Source organism: Toxorhynchites rutilus, chromosome 1 (assembly GCF_029784135.1).
Source record: "Toxorhynchites rutilus septentrionalis strain SRP chromosome 1, ASM2978413v1, whole genome shotgun sequence".
NCBI lineage: Eukaryota > Metazoa > Arthropoda > Insecta > Diptera > Culicidae > Toxorhynchites > Toxorhynchites rutilus.
This window is the reverse complement of record NC_073744.1, coordinates 150,523,343-150,549,694: the sequence shown is the minus strand read 5'-3', so window position 1 is coordinate 150,549,694 and position 26,352 is coordinate 150,523,343. Positions and strand designations below refer to the sequence as shown.

General features: G+C 42.1%; 1 protein-coding gene across 2 annotated transcripts in view; it reads right to left on the bottom strand.

The window, feature by feature from the left end:
• Positions 1-3,432: 3,432 nt before the first annotated feature.
• The window catches only part of LOC129769147 (uncharacterized), a 30,382-nt gene continuing 7,462 nt past the window's right edge, over positions 3,433-26,352 (bottom strand). Inside the window, exons 1-4 of one of the 2 annotated variants that reach the window (XM_055771238.1) lie at positions 13,852-14,094; positions 6,095-6,177; positions 4,255-6,027; positions 3,433-4,182 (exon numbers count right to left, since the gene is read on the bottom strand). In XM_055771238.1, coding sequence (XP_055627213.1) covers positions 3,598-4,182; positions 4,255-5,682 — 2,013 coding nt within the window. In that variant the 5' untranslated portion in view covers positions 5,683-6,027; positions 6,095-6,177; positions 13,852-14,094 and the 3' untranslated portion in view covers positions 3,433-3,597. Of the gene's footprint in view, positions 4,183-4,254; positions 6,028-6,094; positions 6,178-13,851; positions 14,095-26,352 lie in introns of those variants that run through there. The other variant, XM_055771246.1, reaches the window with a different exon arrangement.

Sequence of the window (26,352 nt, the reverse complement as noted above, 5' to 3'; positions counted from 1 at the left end):
ACAAAAACAAATCCGAGATGAAAGTAAAATTGCACGAAATTTCGTATTGAACACTGCGCGAGAAGGTCTTGGTGTATTGCGTATTGTCAAAGCGTCGTTCAGCTGTTTCCAATCAACAAATCAGGAGCTGGTTTCACGAAATCCATGCGTATTTCGAGGAAGAAGCGCTGTCCAATGTGTTGAAATTTCCGGAACAGATGTTCAATTTGGACGAAACAGCAGTACGTGCAATACCCACAAAAGAACTGGTTTTAACTGGTTCCGGCAAAAAAAAACGTTCAGGCAAAGGTAGTTAACATCGATCGAGAATCTTACACTGCACTGTTTTGTGGATACGAAGCCGTGCAGTTAGCGGTAACGTTGATGTTATACCCGTACAAATCCAGGATGCCAAATAAGATCTGACAGAGTCGGACGCCGAAAGCTGGACCACAGCAAGAACGGGATCGGGTTGGATGACCCGGATTGTTCCTGTTTCTCAAGGATGTTTTTTGCGCTTGGCTTGTCCAGCAGAAATTATCGTTCCCTATTACTCTCTTTCAAAATGGACCTAAGTCACATGTGTCACGATGCTGCTATGCACGAAAAAAACATAATCGTGGTTCGTCTTCCACAAAATTCCACTCAAATTGGGCCATTTACGACGAGAAATGTTGAAATTCTTACCATGAGAGGACAAAGTTTCATTAGGGCTTCGGTTGCTCAAGTAATACGATTTCACTAAAAATACACGTTCTTGTAAATTGACACTACAAACCATCCGATCAGACTGAACTAGTAGCCGAACATTATCGTCCCGAAATGGGGAATGCAGTGTTACCATCGACGGAGCGAACAAAAACTTTTATAAGGAGCTATTCGATTTTTTTTGCAGTAATTTTTAGAGTACACAAACGTTCATTATTGCCTTAGCTGAGCTGTATATGGGTACTTCACGGTACTTTACGAGATATCGATTCCTACCACCATCTATAGGAAATAATGAATTTCTTTGTCTCCAACCTAATATTTCCAACGAACGAAAAAATATATAATAAAAAAATATTATTAAACAGTTTCTCGCGCCTCCTTTTTACAGTACATCTTCTAGCGCTAATCATCTATTCTCTTCTCTATATTGTCCTGTCGTTTTCTGTCATTTTCGATAACGTATTTCCACTTAGCTCTCAAACGAAGTATTAGAGGCGAATGAACTGAAAAGTTTGAAGCCTCTTTAATCCAACATCACCATCATCAATCGAAGTCTAAGAACCTTGGAAGGAACCTGTGGAGAATTGTTCAAAAAGGTGACTTACCTCTGGCGCAGATCAAAATCCTTGATTCCTCATATGATTTTTCATCATCCTGGGCTATTGTCGGGCGATTCTAGAGTGTTCCAATGCATCAAAGATTATTTTTCACGTCCCATGAGGTAGACGTAGTACGTAATAGAAGTTTTCTCGTGTCGAAACCGTTAGAAGCGTATTAGTAGCTACTCCAAGCAGCCACACTTTTCCATGTTTTCGGTCATCATGCTTCACTGATTTTGATAAAAGTCTAGTAGCACTTTCAACGGATAACACCAAGGCAAGCTTCTTGAATGTAGATTTTGACAACAGGTGGAGATTATCTACGCGCCACTAATTAGCAGTCTGTCCGACAGTTTTTCCAGCTTGTTTCTCTCCTGTGAAACGTTAACCTCTTTTAAAAGTTTCACATCTGCTTTGAATCGCCCAGAAACTTTCCGAATACCGAGAGTAGTTGCTCTGAATAGGTCGAATGCAGGGACTCGAAGCCTTTCTGAAGGGCTGCTAATAGCAGGATAACCTGTTAAGTTAAATCTAGGCCTTTTAAACTTATATCTCGTATTAGATAGGCTATCTATAGGATGTCGAAAACCAGCGGTAGAGGGGAGACCCACCTGACCGCCCTTAGCAACACGATCCTGCAGCGGGTGGCGCACGCCAACCTCCCCCCAGTGGCAAAACAATCCTGGTTTGGTGCGAACGACTGGAGGTTCCCAACTGTTCTCGTCGAGAACGGTATTAGGGACAACTTTCGAGCCAGGGTGAGCTCGATCGGTCTGCTAGAATATTTCAAGGCCATCATAGCAGAAAAATACCGCCTCCACGAGATCAGATACTCGGACGGCTCAAAAGGACCATCGGCAGTTGGATTTGGGGTAAGCGATAATAATAATAGTCTGATTTCCAGCAAGAAACTCGCGGACATCTGCCAGGTCTTCTCGGCCGAAGTGGCCGGCATCTTCGAGGCAACTACAACTTCATCTTCCAAGCCGTTGTTGGTCGTCTCCGACTCGGCAAGCGCCATTGATGCCATCGGTGCGACCAGGTCCAAACATCCATGGGTACAGGCCATCAGGAAGAACATATTGCCCGACACTGTGTGGGTCCCCGGACACAACGGCATCGCAGGGAATGAAGCGGCCGACCAGTTTGCCGGAATCGGTCACACCAGACCGTTCTTCACTCGGGATGTGCCGCTTGACGATGTGAAGTTGTGGATCACCAACTCTTTCCGCACCTTTTGGACCGAAAGGTGGTTTGCAGAGAGGGGGCAGTTCCTCAGAAAAGTCAAGGGCACGATTGTCAGGTTTGACGATGTTAAAGGAATGAGAGAACAACGAATCCTGTCCAGATTGAGGACCGGTCACTGCTCGGTCTCACACGGATTCAATAGAGGACCCTTCCATCTACTCTGCGACCTCTGCCAAATCCACAACTCCGTCGAGCACTTCTTGTGTGGTTGCCCGAAATTCGATGATCTACGAAACCTGCATGGAATCAGCGGGAGTGTAAGGGACATCTTTTGAAGGACGATCCAGCAAGAGTAGCAGCGCTTGTCTGCTACCTAAAAGATGCCGAACTATTTTTTAAGATCTAGCGTCTGAACAATGGATCAGTCAAGAAGATCCTTGTTCCTTCCCCTCCACGATGAAGGGGAATAAGAACACGCCGGCATCTTCAACGGCACGGCTTCCTCTCCACTGGCCTGGAGCCATGGTCCGAGGACATCCATGCCATCTGGTCCAACAAGCAAACAGCAAGTTCTTTGTTAAGTCATGTCTCGCAAAAGGATTTATATGTGTTAAATTTTTACGTCCAATTTTTATGTGATAATTTTATGTGCAATCTGTTCCCAACGAAACCTTGCGGCAATGCCGTCGATAAAGAGGCGAACCAGCCCAGGAGGCTGAAAACCTCTCAAATAAATTAAAAAAAAAAATATCTATAGGATAGTACTGTGAACCGATGTGAGGCATGAGAGTCCATAGAAAATGACGCAACTCGTTGATGCATTGAATCACGAATGGTACTTGATGTCATCATTTGCTTATCCGAAAAGTGCACTATTGAGCACTGATGTTATTGATAATTTTTAGCTGCTTCCTTGGATTTTTTCTCAATTTTTCTCGCAAAAAGAATTCAATCCTTCAGGTTACATATTTGAATTTATGTCTTATGTTCACTACGATTAGCATGATTCCAACAAAGACTAAAAATTAACATTTTTGTTCTTAAAACTTGATGTACTCTAATTTAAAAAAAGAAACAAAGCCACCCGAGAGAGAATTACTTCGCCACTGTTCCGCAACGATTACAAAAGCGCCAAACGCATTACCGCCCGCCGCCATCGGGCACATTCTCTTATTACCTGCTGTTCCTCCAACTTCAGCTCGTCGTACTGCCGGCACAACTCCCGGGCCTCGCTTTCCAACCTCAGCTCGCGATCCTTACGATTGATGCGAGACTTGCGGGAAGCCTCGTTATTCTTGTCGCGCTGCTCCCGGTAACGCATATCCTCCTCGTTCAAATGTTTATACTCGGACCGGCTCCGGATCGAGCCGACCTGTTTCGGGGGCCGACCACGTCGCTTCTGGGGACGATTCGAGGATGTTTCCGAGAAATTATCGCCGCACACCGAGGAGGCTGCAGAAGCAGCAGCAGTACTACTACGGATACGTTTGGGATTTGTAGCTGCCGTCAGTTCATCTAGGTTTTCGATGGTTAGAGTCGAGAGTTTTCTCTTCGAGTTTAACAAATCACTGAGAGTTGTGCTGCAAATGGTGGTGGAGCTGCTGCTAGTATCTGGAACAGCTGCCACCGGAGTTGGCGGCTGTTCGTCAATAAGGGGAAGAATTGGTTTCTCATCGATAGGGGACAACGGAATTTCATCATAATCCTGCGAAAGTTAAGGAAAGCAATTATCAATCATGAGCATGTGTGTTTGACGGGCGCTCAGTAATGGACCTACCGTTCCGGAAGTGATGTATGCCAACAGATCGAAATCCTCTTCCTTCTTCATGGTCTCCGCCTCAAGATCGAGAATAGCGTTCGTAACATCGGGCGTATTGAGCGCCATTTGTTGCGCACTGGCGCCCATCAGTGCCGTATCGTCAGCACTGCTGATGGTCAATGGGTTTATTATTTTGAGTTTCAAACTGGGCACAACCCGGTTGCGGCGGCGGTTGTTTTCAATCATCTTTTTGCGCTGCAACCGGAGTCGATGGGAAGAAGATTTTTTGTCTATCCGCTGCTGCTGAAGCGTTGATCGTTGCTGCGAACGTAATGTCTCTTCGGACTTCAAAAGTTGCGATAGTTTTGATTCCTTCACCGTATTATGTTGTTGCGATACAATGGGGCTTTCGCCGCCTTGATCTGATACCTTAATAGTATAGTTATGTTCTAGTTGAGTTAGCATTTTAACATCAACAGTATTATCATCACTTTCGTTTGAAACGTTCCGCGAGGGGACTGCCCCTGCTGGATCGCGAATGTGCTCCTGCCCTGGCTGATTTTCTAGCGCGTTCAGTTGTTGTTCATCATCGTCAGCATCACTGAAGAACGAGTCGGCAATTGAAGGCTGTGTTCCTAACACAGCACCACTCGTATCGAAATTCGATTTTTCTGAAATGTTATGGGATTCAATAGTGGCGAAAGAGATGACGGATTCGTCTGGCAACAGATCCAGCGTGCTGGGCGATACAGAATCCTTCTCCTCTTCGTTGGGGAAGCTCTTGATTGAAATTAGATTGTTGGAACTGCAGTAGAAAGACTTCGAAAGTTGTTCGATTTCCTCGTGGAAGGGAATATTGAAATCGTCCTCCTCTTCCCCGACGATTGGTGTTGTTGCTTCTGGTGAAAAGATGAGTGAATTGAAATCGACACAAGTTTCTTTCTCGTCCAGTTTGCGTTCTGTATCGCCCGAGCTGCTGCCCGGAGACGCCACCTCCATCATACTGTGAGGTGGCGTCACTATACCATAACTAGGACTGAGGAGTGCTTCCTCAAGGCAGGATTCGAACTCCCACGAGTTGAATCCTGCCGGAGCGATTGACAATTTTCTATCGAAAGGTAGTGTCGGTAAGTTGCTGCTGCTATCGTAATCATTACATTTCAGTTCGAATGGTTGCTCCTTCAGGCCATGCGTAGCTTCGTTGGTATGTAGATTATGGTTGTTATTGTAATCATCTCCGCTGTTTTTAGTGATGCTGCTGCTGCTGCTATTAAATTTGTTGGTAAGGTTAAATTTCGTTTCGGACGCCCCAAGTCCTCTGAAACAGTCATATTCAAACCCACAGGTTTTCCCAGGCGTAGGTGTGTTGAGCTGTTCATCTATCATAGCGCTTCTGTTGTCGGTTCCACTCAACCAACGGTCGATGTCGATTACGCCCGTGAACATATTGTTCTGGTTTGCCAAAGGGCTCAAAGTGGGCTGTGAAAGCGAAGAATCTTCCGTCTCTATCGTCGTCGAGCTGATCCAGTTCGCTGCGCCTAATACGCCACTGATCGGATACTGTGCTGTTGCTGCTGCTGAAGGTGACTCCAGAGGGTAATTCTGCGAGTTCAAGTTTGTAAAACTGTTGCTCCGTAACTGCTGCGAGTCCTCTTGGTGGAAGTATATGTTTTCGTACTGTTGCTGCTGTTGCTGTTCGTGGTTTCCGTTGTTGTACACTAGAAAGTTGATTTTCTCGCCATGAACGGCTCTCGCATTCGAATTCGGTAGTTTCTGCCATTGTGAAAGAGACTGGAATGGGAGGGTAATTCGTGGATTAGAACCCATTCTGATGCAAAGGTGTAATCATCAAACTTACAATAAATTCTCCGTTGAGCTTCAAAGAAATTTTAACGCCTTAAGCTTCACCAATGGATGAGTTGAGAGTGTTGGGCCCTCAACCTGAAACAAGAGAGAGATAATAATACATGATTAGTTTGCTTTGAGTTATGTTTTTTCCAATTAAAATCATTGAATATAATGGCACCAGATGGAATTGTAGAAATATTTTTTTATAAAATACATTACAATTAATTTTACATTGAACTTAATACAGGTATTTTGTTTCTTTATTTTGATAATCCAAAACACTTTTTTCGTTTGGTGTTTCTTTTGGATTGCTCGACTTCTTGTTGGTTGGATGGCAAGAATATCCTCGAGTCATTGCACCAGACCAGTGGAGAGGAATCTGTGCCGCAAGAAGATTTCAACTGCATTAATAAAATGGACAATTAATAATACACTATTTAATTGACCATGTAACAGAAACATTTCGGCGGTTGGGAGATCTACCCACAGTTGACCAGAGCCTCCGCCATTGCGGCCGGAAAACATACTTGTTGGAACGTTTTCCGTTCTTTCTTACCATTATCTGTTAGTTCCTCCTCCGTTTTCATCACGAAACTGTTGGAGTAGACCCTCCGCTTCAGGTTTGCCCAAAAATTCTCGATGGGACACAGTTGGGGGATGTTCGGACGATTGGCGGACTTCGAAACATCTATCTTCGAGCGGTTCATCTTTTCCAGCGACTTCTCCGCGTAATAAGCGGAGGCCAGGTCCGGTCAAAACACATTATCCTAGTCCGGATGATATTTTTGGATGAAGGAGACAACTTCCGACAGGCACCTCGTTCTGTGAATTTCCCGGTCACTGCAAGTCCCGAGAGAAAGAAGAGCTGCTTCGACGTCTCCTTTTCGCTGATGGTTAGCCACGGAAGTACCTGCTTTGGGAACTTGGTGTGGAAGATGTACATCAAGTCGGAACTTATATCCTTGGTGGAAGATGTAAGTAGCTGGTTCCATGTCAGTTGTTGCCATCCAGCGTCTCGTCGTTCATGTCGACCGCGACGTTCCGCTTCGCCATAAAAAATCACTCATAACCAATTTCAGTCTTAGTTTCTGGGTCTCAGCTCGCTGTTCGGACAAGGCCGGTCTTGACTTACGTTTCCACATGATGATGTCCGCTAGGTATTTTTTCACTGTCTGACTCGTTGCTCCGACCTCCCGACCCAAAGACCGGAACGATGTAGCCACCATCCCCACCGTCATCTGCCAATACTTTCTTCCATAACTTTCGCAGTTCAACTGATAGCGCTGTCAAATATTGTTTGAAAACTCATGGTTTACTATGATTGACCATGCACGAGTGGTCTCATTACCAGATGTTAAGGTAAACGCATGAAAAATCGGGTAGACACACAAGAAATGCTCGATGTGGATGGTACAGTATTCGTAGAGTTGCTGGAAAGGTCTCCTGGGTTCAAGAATCATCATGGGTACAGTGTCAGTGTAGCCGCAAATCCAACCCCTCTGGTGTTCAAGTAGCTTTTGTCTTAATTCCAGGATCCTGCCATACGTCAGGTATGTACGGATTTTTTTTATCCAAAAATATATATTTCTATTAAGGCTCATATGGCGTCAGCCTAACGGGGCCGGGAGTTCAATATTTCGACAATGTTTGCCTTACAACTATGTTAGTAATATGTAACCGATTACTAGCGGTTGGCTCGAGGTTAGTATTACAAGTGTTTTCGTAATTGTGATGTTGCTGTCTCCAATGCTCTGTACGTGTGCCCGACACGGGATACTTCCTAGTGGGAAGCAGCTGACCATTAATCAGCAACGCCCCCCTAATATGTACCCTATATCTAGCGTGGTGCGTCTTCTTGACTCGAGGAATCCAGGATAGAATGGTCACTATCCGGCACAAACATCAGCTCGTGTAGAGTTGCCATGAGCGGTACAACCTTTGGCTCTTGTTGAATGATCAGTGGACTGCACAACCTTTGGCCCGTGTATCTGTAAAGAGTGTGTGTATGTATTGCCGCGACTAAGTAAAAGTTTATAGATCGGATAGGAGGGATAATGAAACAGGGACACAACGAAGGAAGCATCATTAAACGTTGACATCGGCGTTTTTGAGGAACAGGTATAGATGAAGCAGAAGATCAGGATCACGGCTACCTAGAATATCCCGGACGGGGTTATCCGATTGTCAGTCTTTTGCTCTCAGTGCTCTAGAGAGCTGAGAGCGAGCAGCATGGAACCGGATACACGACCAGACAAGCCATCGCCACAATCACAAAGATTGTTTGCTGCGAGCCCAATGCGATAGAGATGCGCGTTTAGGTTGTAGTGATTGGACATAAGCCGAGATATCACGCGAATGAAATCACGACCTACATTCAATCCCTTAAACCAAGCTCTCGTCGAGACCTTAGGGATAATCGTGCGTAACCAGCGACCGAACTAATCTTCACTCCACATGCGCTGCCAACTAACGAGTATGTCCTGACGAGGAATGCGAAAAAATTCATTATAAGCAATTTGCCTTTCAAAAAGTGTGCCTTCTGAAGCGCCCACCTTAGCTAGCGAGTCCGCTCTCTCATTCGCCGGAATCGAGCAATGAGCGGGGGCCCATGCTAAGGTAATCTTGAATAATTTTTCGACCAAAACATTCAAACGATGTCTTATTGTTGTTAGGAAATAGGATGAGCGTTTATCAACTTTCATTGAGCGGATTGCGTCTATTGAGCTGAGACTGTCTGAAAAAATAAAATAATGGTCGATGGGCAATGTTTCAATGATCCCTAGTTGCATGGACAGATAAAAAATGACAGAGGAATTGCAAAAGTACGGGAAGCAAACTTGGTTGGAGATGCCTGGTGAAGGGTGCACTTCATGGGTAAGGTACTCATGGTATAAAGACATAAAACATGACTGAGGAGTCAGTTAGAGTAGATTTTCGAAGTTATCAATCACCAATTCATGATCTTGCAACGGATGGGAAATCTGTAGGATAATTCTGTGAACCGAAGAGTAAGCGGGGGTACTCCTGCCAAGACTTCGAGAGTCATCGTATGTGTCGAATGCAAACACCTCATGGCTATACGCAAGCAACGATTTTGTATTCTCTCCAGCTTGAGAATATGAATCCTGGCAGCTGATCGGAAGCAAAAACTGCCATATTCTAACAATGATAATATCGTTGTTTGTTACAACTGAATGAGGTCTCCTGGATGGGCACCCCACCATGTTCCGGTTATTGTTTGGAGAAAATTGATTCTTTGCTGGCATTTCTGTTTCAGATTCACAATGTGTATTCCCCAGGGGTACATTTAGATTCAAAATATACTCCAAGGTATTTGAAAAACATCGAGTGCCTGATCGTTTTGCCGGATAGGTGAAGCTGGAATTGGGCGGGTTCGTGCTTCCTAGAAAATACGACCATTTCGGTTTTCTCCGTAGAGAATTCGATACCCAGCCCACGTGAACAGATTGTTCAGGGTATCTTGCAAGGATTTTTGCAGAACGGCGGGATTAGTACCCGTGATGGAAATAACTCCATCGTCTGCAAGTTGTCTCAACGTGCAGTTTCTAGTTAGACAATCATCCATATCATTGACGTAACAACTATACAAGAGGGGGATTAGGCAGGAGCCTTGTGGTAGGCCCATAAAACTGTATCGAAAAGATTTCAAGCTGTCATGATTGAAAAACATGTGCTTTTCTGACAGTAAATTGTACAGGAAATTATTCAGAATTGGCGAAAGTCCACGATTATGAAGTTTCTCTGAGAGAATTTCCATGGAAACTGAACCGAATGCCCCTTTGATATCGAGGAAAATGGAAGCCATTTGTTCTTTGCGAGCAAATGCGATTTGGATTTCAGATAGCAGCGCGAGACAATCGTTCGGTCACCGAAATAGGGGCCTCGAGTCAAACTATTATTATCTGAAGCTCGATAACAATTTGTTTCCGCTAATGGTCGCCCGGTGTCACTGCAACCATCTTCTTTTTTCTTCGGCCCAGAAGTGTCTACATCGGCGTTGGCGATGCAGGATAGCGGCGACTGAACGATTTCGACAACGGTCGAACGACAGGCGTTTCCGCCCTTGTGCGTCCCGAATTCTCGTGTAATGATATTTTGGACCTCTTCCTGTACGCCATTTAGGTGTTCATCGAAGTGATGCCTCCACCTTTCGGTCGCTTCATGCTTCTTCTCCGGGAAGAATCGGGTTTGCTGTCTCCTCTTCCGTTCATATCACAGCTTGTCGCAGCATTAGCTCCCTGCGCAACGTTTTTCTCGTTCAAAACCTGCTGGAATTCATCATCGAACCACTCAGACCGTCATCTTCGTTCCACGTGACATAGAATAATCTCCGCTACGATTGATGTTCCAACAGTCCTCAAGAGGGACTTCGTTAACCCTTTTACGGGTAGTAGCAACTATACTGCCACCAATCATTTTCTTTCTTTATGTTCTTCAACAATAAATTATCACTTCTAGCCTGATGTGTCAACTAGTTCTGATATCTAGGAACACGCTTGATTTTTAGAGCGCGAAAAAATCAAAAACTTTTCATTTTGAGCAATTTTTGTGTTGACAACTCCCAATTTAGAGCATCAAGAGCAAATTTCCCAAAAAGTCATTGAAAAACAGACAATTTGTTGAAGTTTTCAATACATATAAACTGTTCAGGACCTGCTGAGTCTGATCATGAGTTTTATTGGATGTTTTTGTTGATACTAACATCAAGAATTCAAATATAAAAAAATCATGTTTACCATCAACTGTTTACCGCTAGACGGGCAGTGGCACCTATATTGTCACCATTTTTTCAATGTTTTTAACCGTTTTGCGTATTGAAACAAATTGTTTCGTGTATTTTAGCATGTAAACATGTCGTTGCATTGTAGTTTGCGTCGATTACATGCCTAGTTTGTACGACCCGTTTAAGGGTTATGTTCGTGTTTTTCTGACAGCGCAGGTTCGAGCGAATGCGCGTAGTTTTCGACGACAACTGCTTGCTTCAATCACATAGGATTGTATAGTCGCGGACATCAACACCAGATGGCGTTTACGACGGAGAGTTTTAGGTGCATCTTTACCATCACTAAGTAGTGGTCCGAATCCATGTGTAGCGCCTCGATAGGTTCTGACGTTCCTCGATAGGTTCTGACGGTTCCAGAAGACGAGCGCTCGTCTCGTTTGTTTTCATATTCCAGAAGCCGAATTCGACTTCAAACAGACGAGTAGCTTGTCTGACTCGACCGTTCGACCGCGGTCGCTGATGAATCAGTCGAGTCGTCGTCTAGTTTGTTTGATGTGTTTGTTCACCTTGTAGATTTAACCCTCTCCCGTACAACATCGAGTCTCATTCGTGTGTACTTGAATAACATAGGGCGCTAGAACACTCATCAGAGTAGTGAGTTCACTTGATGTGTGGCGTAATCAATAATACGGGAATGGTTTAAAGCATCGGTATTCCTTTATTTCGCTTTTATCTTTAGAAATGGTATCACGACAAAACCAGAATTGCATAAGCAATGTATGTTTTCAATTGGAACCATCAAATTCAATTCAGTAATTGAAAAATTTCGCAGATTTTCATATAGGCATTTGTTAAACATTGAACTTCATATCCTGGGACGCCATGTGACTGTTTTAAATATATATTATATGGTAAGAAAAGTGTCTTCACAATCATATTGAATGAAAATGGACAATCCAAAACTTTATTTTTGAGCGGTTTTGATAAACCACTTTTTTACTGATTTACATTTTACATTAATGCGTATCATTCGTCATTACTAGATGTTTCAACGTTTATTCCTATGAATGCGAAAAAAAAGCTAGACTACTTTATTGTATAACAGTTGACTCTCTTGTACTCGCGCGCAAAATCGTAACTCGTATACTAACAGACTGTGCGTGCCTCTGTAATATTGGTATTGTGTATTTTTAGGCATTATTGGTATTTATTTGAAAAATAGAATATAATTGAATGAAATAACTCCAGAAAATATTCTTTCTTTAACTTCATTCAGTTTCAATTGTCATTTAATTCAGCCACCTCATTGATTCTCGGTTTGTCAGCCCGTATGCGCGAGTATAGGAGAGTTAAGGAGAATACATACATATAGGTTTAAAACTTTTCTTTGTTAATCATTAATTAGATCGATAAACAATGCCCCCAATAATTCCTCAATAACGAAACCCTGAGTGATAAAACCATATACTGGTAGGAAAAATAGCCATAAAACAAAAAGAAATATCAAACTTATTCTTTTTTTCATGATTTTGGATCTGATAAAAGAGTCCCGATTGACAAAAACGAAGAAATGTTTTGTTTTTCTCAGGGAGCGGTTAGCGGGAATCTAATAGAAAGCTCAAATATGAATAAAAAAGTTGCTGAATTTCCACAAGCAAAAATCGTGTAGTTTCCTGTCCGCAAATTCTCAAACAAACTAAATCAAATACTTTGATATCACGGTAGACCGATGTTTTTTATCATTTAAAATCGAACGAAATCGTCATTCATTCCTCTGCCTCTGCGGAAAACAGAGCGCGTATCTGGCATGTACTGGTATTCAAAAGACATTCGAATTTAGGCTAGCATTGCAGATTTTAAATTCTAGATTCCAGTTTCCGAAAATTCAATTCAAGACTCCATATGATGCTTAAATTGTCTCCTCACAATAAAACTGAGGAATGAACATTTTTCGCGAATGTTTTCCGCTTATCGCTCAAGCTTTAGACATTGAAAACGTTCCTAATTATCTTAACACGAAAAATACATCAACCCACCCTGCATTTCCATTCACTGGCTGTGTGTTTGAAAAGAGAGAGCGCTTGTAGCGCTTCTGGCTTTTGAAACTGCTGACTCACGCTGACGGGGCAGCAAATTGCGCTACTGCGGAAGCGATGGAGGAAACTAATCGTGGGACACAAAACGAAAAATATCACATGTCATCTATGTTCGATGATAGATGACATAATGGTGTACAACAATGGACAATTTTGTAAAATTACTAGACGATATTAATGCTGACGCAGTACCATCGATCGTTGTCAAGCGCATGTAGCGCAGATAGCATCTCCATAGTTCGTTTGCCACTGATAAACGTCGCCCATTTGGTGACTCATTGATAGTGTTGTCCATGTTAGATATCCAAGTAATTGAAGGCAGCTAACAATGCACACCCATCATTAGATAAGCTGAACGCGAAAAAAAATCCCCCTATCCATATAATCCCCCATTTTTAATGAATGTGGGTCAGATGACCGGTAAAAAAAACATTTTATTGATCTATAGACGATGACTAACATGCACATCCAGCAAGCGAAGGTCAAAGCCGCCACACGCAATGTGGTCATTTAATATCGATGATCCGAGGAAGGTAAGAGAATGCCGGCAACTAATCCATCGAACGTTGTTTTCCCGGGTTCTATATATAACCGGAAAATTCTAGAAATCGTTTTTGTGTTGGTACGCCTCGCGTGTGAAAGCGAAAATCATCACCACTTTCCACCTTTATTCGTGCCACACAGCGCTCGAGGCTATCTAACTGTGTGCGATGGGGAATTCCCATCCCCGAAGTGTGTTACATGACCGAACAAGTTTTAACATGTTTCGCTCTTAGGCGGCTGATCACAGTTCAACGTTGTTGTATGTTTACAATTACGTTTTTCAAATATATTTTCGAATGTAACTATCATATCAATATCAATTCTAGTAACTATAGTTATGTTTTCACAATAAACCACTTAGTACAGGTGAAATTTAATACATACTCCAACAATAATCCTTTCTGGGATCAATCGGCCGTTTCTTTTTGTTTGTCACCAACCACTAAAGTCCGTTTTCTTCTACGATCAGTTCCAAACCTCCAATATTGCACACTTTTCACGCACTCAAGTTCAGATTACTAATTTCGCGTGCCTTTCTAGAATCAGTCCGCTCACATATTCACGCCCTCGGATAAAAAAACACGTCTAGCCAAAACAAACGCTCCTCCGTTAATGCGACTTTCGTGTGAATGAAAGCGAAGGAAAAGTGCGCTTAACCTCTAGTACGGCTCGGTTCCGAGAGATTATTTGGTTGTGCAACATAACAGAGCGGCGATTGGCTGCCGAAGGACGTCATGCTCGGCGCTGATTGGCCGATGCGTATGTTTCGCTTGAAGAAAACCGACATATGAATGATTTTCCTTCAATGAAGTTTGAAGCAAGATGGTGGAGTTAACAGGTGGCTCGTAATTTACACTATTTAGAAAAGACGTATGAGGAATGGCAAGACGAAAAGTTTGGATTTGTTTATGTTATTACTTACGTTGATATGGTTACATTTGATTTCGTCGAAGGTATTTGAAGCAGTATAACAAATAAACAGTTGTCGTTGAAAATTGTAACCTAGTAACCTTTATGCATATGCTTCCGCCAGTTGGCTCGGCTAATGTGATTAAAGGAATGCTTTGATCGTGGTACCGCCACTGGCGTATAATTTGCAGCTTTGTTTTTTGTGCTGGCCAGTGTCTTAGAATATCAACAAATATTCACGAGTAACGAATATGATTTTATTTCAGTGTAAATGTGTAATATGATCACGCTTAAACCCAACTCATCAATATTCAAGGCCTCTAAGGCAATAAAACACCCCCGAGGGCGCTGGGCGATATAAACATAAAATGTGATACGATACCCGAGCCAGCAATCTGGCCCAAGGGTTCGTTTACTATTTATGATTGTATAACTCGACGCGCACCAAGGGCAGCGGCGAGTTTGTCTTCCTTCCGCCCCGCTGCGAGTTTAGCTAGCAGCAGAAATTTAACCAAACATGTGGCGCGCATCCGGCACACATGTTTCAGCACTTTCTTTTCCTATTTACTTTGACCCACAAAGAAGTGCTTTCTCTCTCTCTCCGAAGAACGCGTCTGACCAAGGCCATCACAGCCCACTCTAACTGCTGGTGCGATGCTCCGCCCAGCATAATTTGTAAATATTCTGTGTAGAGTTTAAGCCTATTTTTGTAAACTAGTATTTAAGCCCCGAGAGTCTTTTCTTTGAATACAGATGTCAGTTGACAGTATACAGTAGAGAGGCGACGCTTGTACGAATAGCGTTTGTGTTTATTAATTTACCAAATCCGAAAGTCGACGCCACTGAATGGCGTAAGTTCCTTTTTCACGTTTACATGGCGACCAGTGACACCGAGTCACGAGTGAACCGACAGATCCGATGCTGTTATCGCGTATTAAAGTGAATTTAAACGCAGAGTTTAGAGCCTACTGAGCAGAGGCAATGGTGAACTGCAAAGTTTAAAGCCTTTTAAAAACAAGAAGAAGAAGAAGCCTACTGTTGTGTTGTGTGTGTTAGGTCCCAACCAACCGGGTACGGTGTGAATATGAATCATTTAAGCTAAGAAAAATTCGCTAAATGAACTTTTAAACCAACCGGACGCAGTGCAAGTGTGAATAAATTGAGTAACGAAACATTCAGCGAAAAGATGGTGAAAGTGAAAATCGGCAAAGCGGGGAAGAAATTGGACCCCAGCGGAAACTATTGAAGCCGTTTACGAAAAATTAGAATCGCAGACACAAGTGAAATCGTGAAGCTGACAGTAGCCACCTGGATAAATAACATTCGCAAGTCAAGCAGTATTTAAAAAAAAAAAAAAAAAAAAAATGAACATCGATTTGGATCCAACTGGACACCCCTGAGATCTGACGGAAGCAGAGGCACCCACGCCCCCCCCACCCCCGAGAAGAGGACACTTGCGGAGAAAACGTGGCGTAAGTCAGACTCGAGTTAGTCTAATCCTTTTATATACGGATATCATGTAATAAATTTATAGTCGAGGCACAAAATATTTTTTATCGTAATACCCACGCGGCAGTAGGAATAGGTAGTAGGAATTAAAAAAAAAAAAAGCAATTACAATACCCACAAAATTGGTTTTACATATGTACCGTTGAAAATGGGGTTATTTAATACCAAACCCGTTAGTAACACGGGCGACGCTCAAATCCAAATTTTAAATCACCTAGAGAACCACAGTGTAATGCACGAAGCTCAAGGAGCGATTATCTGCGTCACACTTGCCCTCATATCCATACTACTATTTTCGAAAATATACAAAGCATATAAGGCATGCATGAATGCACATGCTATGCAAGCGGCAAAAGCTCACGCAGCCGTAGTCGACACCGTCTAAAAGAATTCGAAAATTTTAAAACATGCGTTCGAACGCAGCCTCAGCATAATAAATTCTTTACCGATAACCATTTTTCCTTGTCTCCTTGAATGGACGAAGTAACAAAGCTCATCCAATTGAATATACAAAAACTAAAACATATACACCTGACTATACAACAGGAACTGGTCAGAAAACTAAGGAAAAGTACTTTAGCCAAACGCCTCACGGAAGCGGAAGCGCTCGTGAAACAGATTAAAAAATTGTCGTCTACGTTACTAGACACAACCCACGGCTCAGAAATCATAAAAATAACCGAAAAGGCGGACCAACTTTTGAACGCAATTAAGGCGTCAATCGAAAAGAGTAGACCAAGAACACTCAAGGAAATTGCGCTAGCCGTCCTATTTTGCCTCAGGTTACAAAGAAAACCGAAAATGGCTAGCATACTCGAAATAATCAAGACTACATCGTCTATAGTTCCGCAATTCGACGGAAACATAGACAAACTGAAAGCCTTCGCTGACGCTTTAAACTTGGTGAAAACATTTGAAACACCGGAAAACAAAGCAACCATAATTAACGTCATACTAACCAAACTAGAGGGACGGGCGAGAAATGCATTCACTGAAACACCGACATCGGTGAGCGAGATAAGCAAAATTTTAAAAGCTAAAATAACGACCAGCCCACCGGAACAAGTTCTAGCTAAAATGGCTAACTTGAAACAAAACGGTGGAATCGAACAATTTTGCCTGGATTTAGAAAAATTGGTGTTCAGTTTGGAAACAGCGTACACCGCTAAAGAAATTCCGCCCCAAGTTGCCAAATCTATGGCAAACAAAGAAGGCGTCAAACATTTAGCCGGAGGGTTAAAAAACGAAAAAACCTCGCTCATCATAAGAGCAGGGAATTTCAATTCATACTCCGACGCGATGACTAAAGCGTTGGAGGAAAACTTAAATAATGCGAGCGCATCAGTATTTGCATACTCGCAAACCAACAGAAACGCCAACCGTTTCAACAACAACGTTGACACACATTATAATAATTACAGGCGCAGGCCAAACGACTTCCATAACCGCGGTAGAAACCAAAACAATTTCAACCGCAACAATTTCAACCAAAATAATTTTCAAAACCAACCGCGTAATAACTATAACCGTTTTGGCCAGCAAAACCAAGTTCGAGACCAATTCTCAAACATAAACCCACAGCGAAATAACAACAACAACAATAGGCGGAATACAAATTTTAACCGCCCTCAGCAATACATCCGCCTAACGGGAAACGAGTCACAACCGACGGACGCCCTCCAGTCCGAACCGGCATTGACATTGGAGGAAAACAAACATTACGGAGACCAACATTAAATATTTTTAAATGCGACGTGAATTGTTCAATGTTCGTTACACTATACTTACAAATGTCAAGCAAACCATGTATATTAATAATTGATACAGGCGCTGACATCTCAATAGTAAAAGAAGAAAAAATTAACGGAAAACAATTAATACACCCCGGAAATAGATGCATTATTAATGGAGTTACGGAGGGAAAGACCGAATCCATAGCGAGCACAAATACAAATATCATTTTTGACGATATCCAAATTCCACACCAATTTCAAATCGTCAACAACAAGTTTCCTATAATTGCAGATGGCATTTTAGGCAGAGATTTCCTCACCAAATATGAATGTAACCTATGCCTCAAAACATGGCTAATGACCTTCAACTATGAAAACACCAAAATTGAAATTCCGATTCAAGATAGCTGGGAAAACAATTACATTATTCCCCCTAGATGCCAAATTATAAAACACTTCCCGTCACTCAACCTAAACGATGATGCCCTTGTGATCGCACAAGAAATCAAACCAGGCATTTTTTGCGCAAACACAATAATAAACCCAAACTCACAATTCATTACAATAATTAACACAAATACCACACCAACATCAATCCCAAAAACCTTTGCCCCCACCACTATCCCCCTTAAAGAATACACCATAAATCACATTACAACGGAATTAGGAGAAAACCCAAAAGGTAGACACGAGAAACTGATTAAGGAACTCAATTTGAATCATACACCCCAACATGCCCAGGAGAAATTAACAGAATTATGCACTAAATACAACGACATTTTTGCACTAGAAGACGACATATTGACAACCAACAACTTCTACAAGCAAACCATTCACCTTCAAGACAAGACACCCGTTTACATAAAGAATTATCGAACCCCGGAAGCACAAATTTCAGAAATAAATAACCAAATCAGCCACATGCTAAATAACAAAATAATCCAAAATTCCACCTCACCATACAATTCTCCCATCCTCTTAGTCCCAAAGAAATCAAATACTCAAGATAAAAAATGGCGATTAGTGGTTGACTTTCGACAACTAAATAAAAAGATAACCCCAGATAAATTCCCCCTACCAAGAATCGACGAAATCCTCGATCATTTGGGCAGAGCCAAATATTTTACAACCCTAGATTTAATGTCAGGTTTCCACCAAATCGAACTTGACGAAAAATCAAAAAAGTACACAGCATTTTCGACCTCTAACGGCCACTACGAATTCAATAGGTTACCATTCGGTCTAAATATATCACCAAATAGCTTTCAGAGAATGATGTCCATAGCACTTAGCGGACTCCCACCTGAATGTGCATTCCTTTACATCGACGACATCATCGTCGTCGGCTGCTCAATAAACCATCACCTTATTAACTTGGAAAACGTTTTCAAACAATTACAAAACTACAACTTAAAATTAAATCCCAAAAAATGCTCCTTCTTCAGACCAGACGTAACATATCTAGGTCACAACATTTCAGCGGCAGGTATACAGCCCGACCAATCAAAGTTTTCAGCGGTAACAAACTACCCCACACCATCATCAGCAGATGAAGTGAGGCGTTTTGTTGCCTTTTGCAACTATTACCGGAGGTTCATACAAAATTTCGCAGAAATAGCGTACCCATTAAACAAATTGCTCAGAAAAAACGCAAAATTTGATTGGTCTCCCGAATGCCAAAATGCATTCAATAAATTGAAAAACGAACTTATCTCACCAAAAGTTCTCAAATTCCCAGATTTCACACAAGAATTCACCCTAATAACCGATGCTTCAAAAATAGCATGCGGCGCCGTCTTAGCCCAAGAAAACGACGGTATAGAACTACCCATTGCATACGCAAGCAAAGCCTTCACAAAAGGTGAAGCCAATAAATCGACAATTGAACAGGAATTGACAGCAATTCACTGGGCAATTACGTACTTTAGACCATACCTCTACGGGAGGAAATTCACAGTAAAAACGGATCACAGACCGTTAGTATATTTATTTTCAATGAAAGATCCCTCATCAAAACTCACAAGAATGAGGTTGGATCTTGAAGAATTCCATTTTGATGTAAAATACGTTCAAGGTAAGCTAAATGTGACTGCAGATGCGCTATCACGAATAGCAATTAATTCCGAGGCACTTAAAACTATAAAAGTCCTGGGTATACAAACCAGAGCAATGACTAGAAAACTAAACGAAACGAATAACGACACAGAAATTACAGACAATAATTCAAACCCCGACGATACTGAGTCTGATCAGCTCAGAGCGTACGAGGCTATTGAACCCCGAGAATGGCAAAACCTACCTAAACTTCTATGCGGACGCGCATTAGAAATGAATAAAGAAACAAACGCTAGCGGAAACAAAAATTTGAAATGCGCAATAATGAATAAAAAAAGAACCGAAGAAAAGTCGTCGACAATAATTGAAAATGCAAGCAACACAAAAGAATCCCTGGGAAAACTAGTAAAGAAAGTTGAAAATATGGCCAAAAACTTGAAAATTAGCATGATAGCTCTAGCGTTATCAAGCGTAATTTTCCAAATATGCAGCGTGCAAACCTTTAAGAAGATTTGTAATGACACGCTCAAAGACTTGCAAATAGTGCTCTACACACCCAAGCGTGTGATAGAAAGCCAAAACGAAAGGTTCGAAATTATAAAAAACAATCACGATACACCCACTGGTGGACATACAGGAGTCACCAGACTATACAAAAAGTTAAGCAGACTCTATTCTTGGAGTGGCATGAAAAAAGATATCAGTAGCTACATCAAGAAGTGCATAAAATGCCAGCAAAATAAACACACAATACGAACAAACGAAAATTTCGTCGAAATTAAAACACCCCAAAAAGCATTCGACTGCGTATCGATTGACACAATTGGACCATTTAACAAATCCAATAATGGAAACCGATACGCACTGACCATTCAATGCAACTTAACAAAATACATCATTATTAAACCCACAATAGACAAACAAGCATCCACCATAGCCAAAGCCTTCATAGAAAACTTAATTCTGGTCTATGGAATTCCAAAACTCATCCAAACAGACCAAGGAACTGAATATAAGAACGAGTTATTCGAAAACATAGCTTCATTACTGAAGTTTAAACAAAATTTTTCCACTCCATATCACCCTCAATCAATAGGAAGCCTGGAAAGGAACCATCGTTGTCTTAACGAGTACGTAAGGCAATTCGTCAACCAAGCACAGAGTGACTGGGATGAATGGTTGCCTTACTACACATTCTGCTACAACACAACACCACACACAGATTTCTCATACACTCCATTCGAGTTAGTTTTTGGAACGAATGCTAAATTACCACAAAACCTCACAACAAGCACATATATAGAACCAATTTACAACATGGATTTATATTACAAAGAACTTAAATATAAACTACAAATAGCATCAAATACCGCTAGGGAAATAATTGATAAGGTAAGAAAAGCCAGAAATGAGACACAGAAAACCATGGCTAGACCATCAAAAGTAGCCATTAATGATCTAGTATTTCTATCAAACGAAAACAGATCCAAATTAGACAAAGTATACGTAGGACCATATATAATAATTGACATTAAACACCCTAACGTAACAATAAGAGATGATCAAACCAATAAAGTCCAGACTGTACATAAAAACAGAATAATACCATATGAGCAACCCCACCCTAAGGGGAAAGGGATACCTAGTTAGCAGTTAATCCTTCCGACAGTTATTATCAAATGTAAAATGTATATATTAGTTAGTTAGCAGTTAATCCTTCCGACAGTTATTATCAAATGTAAAATGTATATATTAAACAAATATTAAAAATAAATATATTTATAAGCAAATAGAACACCCAACGAAGACAATCCGTATAATCATATTATAAGGATAATCTTTATAAACAAACTTAATTTTTACCTGAATACACGAAAAATGTACATATCACAAACATTGAATAAACACTAAAATTGTAAGGTCAGACGAATCTTTCCACCTAATTTAACTTGAATGACTTCTCAATGTTACGTCATTCTCCGAAAGGGGAAAGGTGTAATATGATCACGCTTAAACCCAACTCATCAATATTCAAGGCCTCTAAGGCAATAAAACACCCCCGAGGGCGCTGGGCGATATAAACATAAAATGTGATACGATACCCGAGCCAGCAATCTGGCCCAAGGGTTCGTTTACTATTTATGATTGTATAACTCGACGCGCACCAAGGGCAGCGGCGAGTTTGTCTTCCTTCCGCCCCGCTGCGAGTTTAGCTAGCAGCAGAAATTTAACCAAACATGTGGCGCGCATCCGGCACACATGTTTCAGCACTTTCTTTTCCTATTTACTTTGACCCACAAAGAAGTGCTTTCTCTCTCTCTCCGAAGAACGCGTCTGACCAAGGCCATCACAGCCCACTCTAACTGCTGGTGCGATGCTCCGCCCAGCATAATTTGTAAATATTCTGTGTAGAGTTTAAGCCTATTTTTGTAAACTAGTATTTAAGCCCCGAGAGTCTTTTCTTTGAATACAGATGTCAGTTGACAGTATACAGTAGAGAGGCGACGCTTGTACGAATAGCGTTTGTGTTTATTAATTTACCAAATCCGAAAGTCGACGCCACTGAATGGCGTAAGTTCCTTTTTCACGTTTACAAATGACTTTTTTTTCAGCTCGAAACACACTGCCCTCATTATATTGATGACAATAACAAACGAGTTCATTTTGTTCATATCGCTGATGCATGAACAAATTTGCTATATGTAATGAATGAAAGCGGCATTGAGTGGGGTTCATAACTTCGCTGTTATTTATTATGGGAGATTGAAAAACGGGTTAAAGAAAAATGGAAAAACTAACGGAACGTTTTATTAACACGTCTGGCTTTTATAATGGTTGTTAAGCAAGTGAAGAAAATTCTGTAACAAACTAAAAATGTTGCTATGGTTCGCAACAAATCAGAACTACTTCGATTGGATTGAATTGGCTATGGCATTGTACATCTTAATATCCCCGCTCAATTCCGGAGACCATCAATCCAAGACCTGCTCGATGTCGCTGAAATGCGCCTGCTGGCAATCCTTTGGTCATGATGTCAGCTAGTTGCTCATTCGTTGATTTGTAGCGCACAACGACTCGTCCTCGCTGTATCATTTCTCGCACGAAACGATACTTCACATCAACGTGCTTCATACGACCGGTGTCTCTTTCGTCCTCTACAACCCTGATGGTTGACTGATTGTCTTCGAAATAAATTACAGGTCCATCCAGATTCCTACCTATGTCCCGTAACAATCGCTCCATCCAAATACCATGGCATACAGCAACATTAAGAGCTATTAACTCCGCTTCGGTCGATGATAGGGAGACAGTCGGTTGTTTCCTAGTCACCCATCCTACCGTGCAGCCATATACACGGAAAACATATCCGGTGAGTGATCGTCTATCCACCGGATCATTTGCCCAATCTGCATCACAAAATGCTTCCATGATTGGTGCCTCGCTGTTTCCTTTAAAGAACAGCCCAAAATCTAATGTGCCACGGATGTAACGCAGTAAACGCTTCAGGTGCACCCAATGCTCATCCGTCGGACAATTTTGAAATTGGCTGAAATAGTTAACCGCCACACATAAATCGGGTCGCGACGTCAATGTCACATACATTAAGCAACCAATCAGCTCACGATAAGGCTTATTTGTCCGATGGCTTTCATCTCCTTTCAGCAGTCGTAAACGACACTCAATCGGGGTGGAAATAGGTTTGCTTTCATGCATGTTGAATCGCCGCAACAAACCTTCCAGGAAAATACGCTGGCTGATCCGCAAAAATCTATTCTCGATGTTTCTTTCTATTTTCATGCCCAGGAAACTCTTAACTTCGCCGATGTCCGTCATCTCGAACTCGCAAGCTAAAGATCGTTTCACCTCTTCAATTTCCTTCAGCTGCGGACCGATGATTAACATGTCATCCACATAGAGCAACAGGAAAACTAAATTAGCTCCAGTTCTTTTCACGTACAGACACTGATCACTTAAACCTCTCTTGAACCCAAGCTTCTCCACAAATACATGAAATCGTTCGTTCCATGCCCTGGACGCCTGCTTGAGGCCATACAACGAGCGATTCAGACGACATACTAAGCCTGTTTCTTGTTCGAAACCTTCTGGCTGAACCATGTATATTTCCTCTGATATTTTTCCATTCAAAAACGCAGTTTTTACGTCCATTTGATGGATTCTCATCTTTTCATGGTTAGCAACAGCTAGAACCGTACGGAGTGTATCTAACTTTGCAACTGGAGCATAGGTTTCCGAATAATCAAACCCATATCTTTGTGTGAATCCTCGCGCTACGAGCCTGGCCTTGTAGCGATCTTCTCCACCGTCTTCACACCGTTTCAGCTTAAACACCCATTTACAAGTTATCGGGATACGACCTGACGGGATCTTGGTCAAAGACCATGTATTGTTTCTCTTCAGTGCTTTCATTTCCTCGTTCATGGCTGCTTTCCACTTCGGCCAATCAGCTCGCTTCTTCACCTCAGACAACGAACTCGGGAAATTTTCCACGAAATTAATTGCACTCAGAGCGAATCCACTATAGTCCATTTCGTAATCATGTTGCCACATCGGAGGTTGACATTTCCGTTGCAATCGTGATGTACTCCTGGATGTACCCTCTCTACATCGCGAACGCTGCATGTCCCGCAATGCATCTTCTTGATTCGTGTCAGATTCGTGTTCACATATGGTCTCATCAGCACAGCTATCGAAATGCTCTTCATCAGCAGTCTCTTCAACCGCTATCACGCTCTCCATATCACTTTCAGCATCAGAATCTTCCTCGAATCTTTTCATGCGCACGATATCTTGACTGATAACATTTTCTGGAACTGCAGGAACTCTATCTTCGATGAAAATCACGTCTCGCACAACTACAATTGATTTCTGCTGCGGATCCCACACCCTGTAGCCATTGTGAGCGTAACCGATGAACACTCCTCGCCATGATTTCGAATCCAGCTTCTTACGATGTTCCTTTGGAATATGCACATACACTTCCACACCAAACACCCGTAGCTTTTGCACATCAGGCTTGCGACCTTCCCATAGTTCGAATGGAGTTTTCTTGATTTCGAGAGCACTCGCTGGACTACGATTCGAAAGAAATGCTGCAGTTTGGATCGCCGGACCCCAAAACTTTTTGTCAACTCCAGAGTCTTCTAGCATAGAACGCGCCTTCTCCACTAGTGTTCTATTCATGCGTTCACTCACGCCATTCTGTTCCGGGGTATAAGGAACGGTCCACTCGATTTGTATTCCTTTACTGTGACAAAATTCTTGGAACGCACCAGCTCTATATTCTCCGCCGTTATCACAGCGGAAACGCGATATCTTGCAACCAAACTTCGCCGATACAAGGGCCTCGAACTCCTTGAATTTACTGGTGACTTGATCTTTAGAATTCAACAAGTAGATTACCGTGAATCGACTCCAATCATCGATGAACGTGACAAAATATCTTTCGTTGCTTATTCCCACAGGCGATACCGGCCCACACACGTCTGAGTGGATTATTTCCAACACTCGCGTTGACCGTCTATTCTCGCGTGTTGTAAATGGCATTCGAGTCTGCTTTCCAGCGATGCACGACTCACAAACGATTTCGTCACCAGGACGACCTATAAGCTTCGTATTGAGACCGACAATCATTTCGTTACGCACTAAAATTTCCAAATTCTTCGCACTTAAATGGCCATACCGACGATGCCATAGTTCGAGTTCTTTTGGTACACGACCACACGAATAGAACGACGATTTATTTTCGAATTTTTCTTCTGTATAAAGATTCAGATTGTACAGTTTTCCGCGTCGTTCACCAATAGCGACAGCACCCGATTCACGTTCGATGCTAACTGTACCATTTACGAACACTATCTTCAGTCCATTCATCTCGATTTTCCGTACCGACAGCAAATTAACACATGCTTCCGGAATATACAGAACGTCTTTCAGTACTATAGAAATCGATTCACCATTCACTACAGAACGCAGGCGAATCACGCCACGATGCTTCGCGATGATCGATTGTCCTTGCTTTGCAACTGCGATTTCAATGGGCTTCTGCATCGGGATCAATTCCTCGAATAAACCACGGTCATTCGCAATATGTTCCGACGATCCTGAATCGATTATCCAATTCACTTCCTGTTTCTTCGGAATTTTCTCAGCAACAACAAAACACACCGCCTTTTCATCAGATCCGTAATATGCGTTTGGTTTCCTCGATTCATTTCCATTTTTCTTCTCGGAACAATCTGCAACTCTGTGGCCTTCCTTTCCACAGCCGAAACACTTGATTTTGTTCTTCTTCTGCTGCCTTTGCGGCTTCCGAACTCGCGACCCAGAAAAAGCTGCTGAATCCGTATTCGCCTTGATGTTTTCGACATCCGCACTCCTCTTCTTTGTCTCCTCATCGAGTAAACGACACTTGACAAATTCGAGCGTTAACGTCTCCTCCGGCATCGTCTCGATGGCAGTCACAACCGTTGCATATGACGGCCCCAAAGTCAACAATAAATGGCACACGATATCGAGTTCATCAATGCCAGCGCCTGTGGCTTTGTACTCACGTACTATCCGATCGAATTTGAGAAAATGCTCTTGTAGACTAGCACCGTCCTGCCGAAGAGTGATCAGTTTCTTCTTCAAATGCAGCCGACTCGCTATGCTTCGTCTC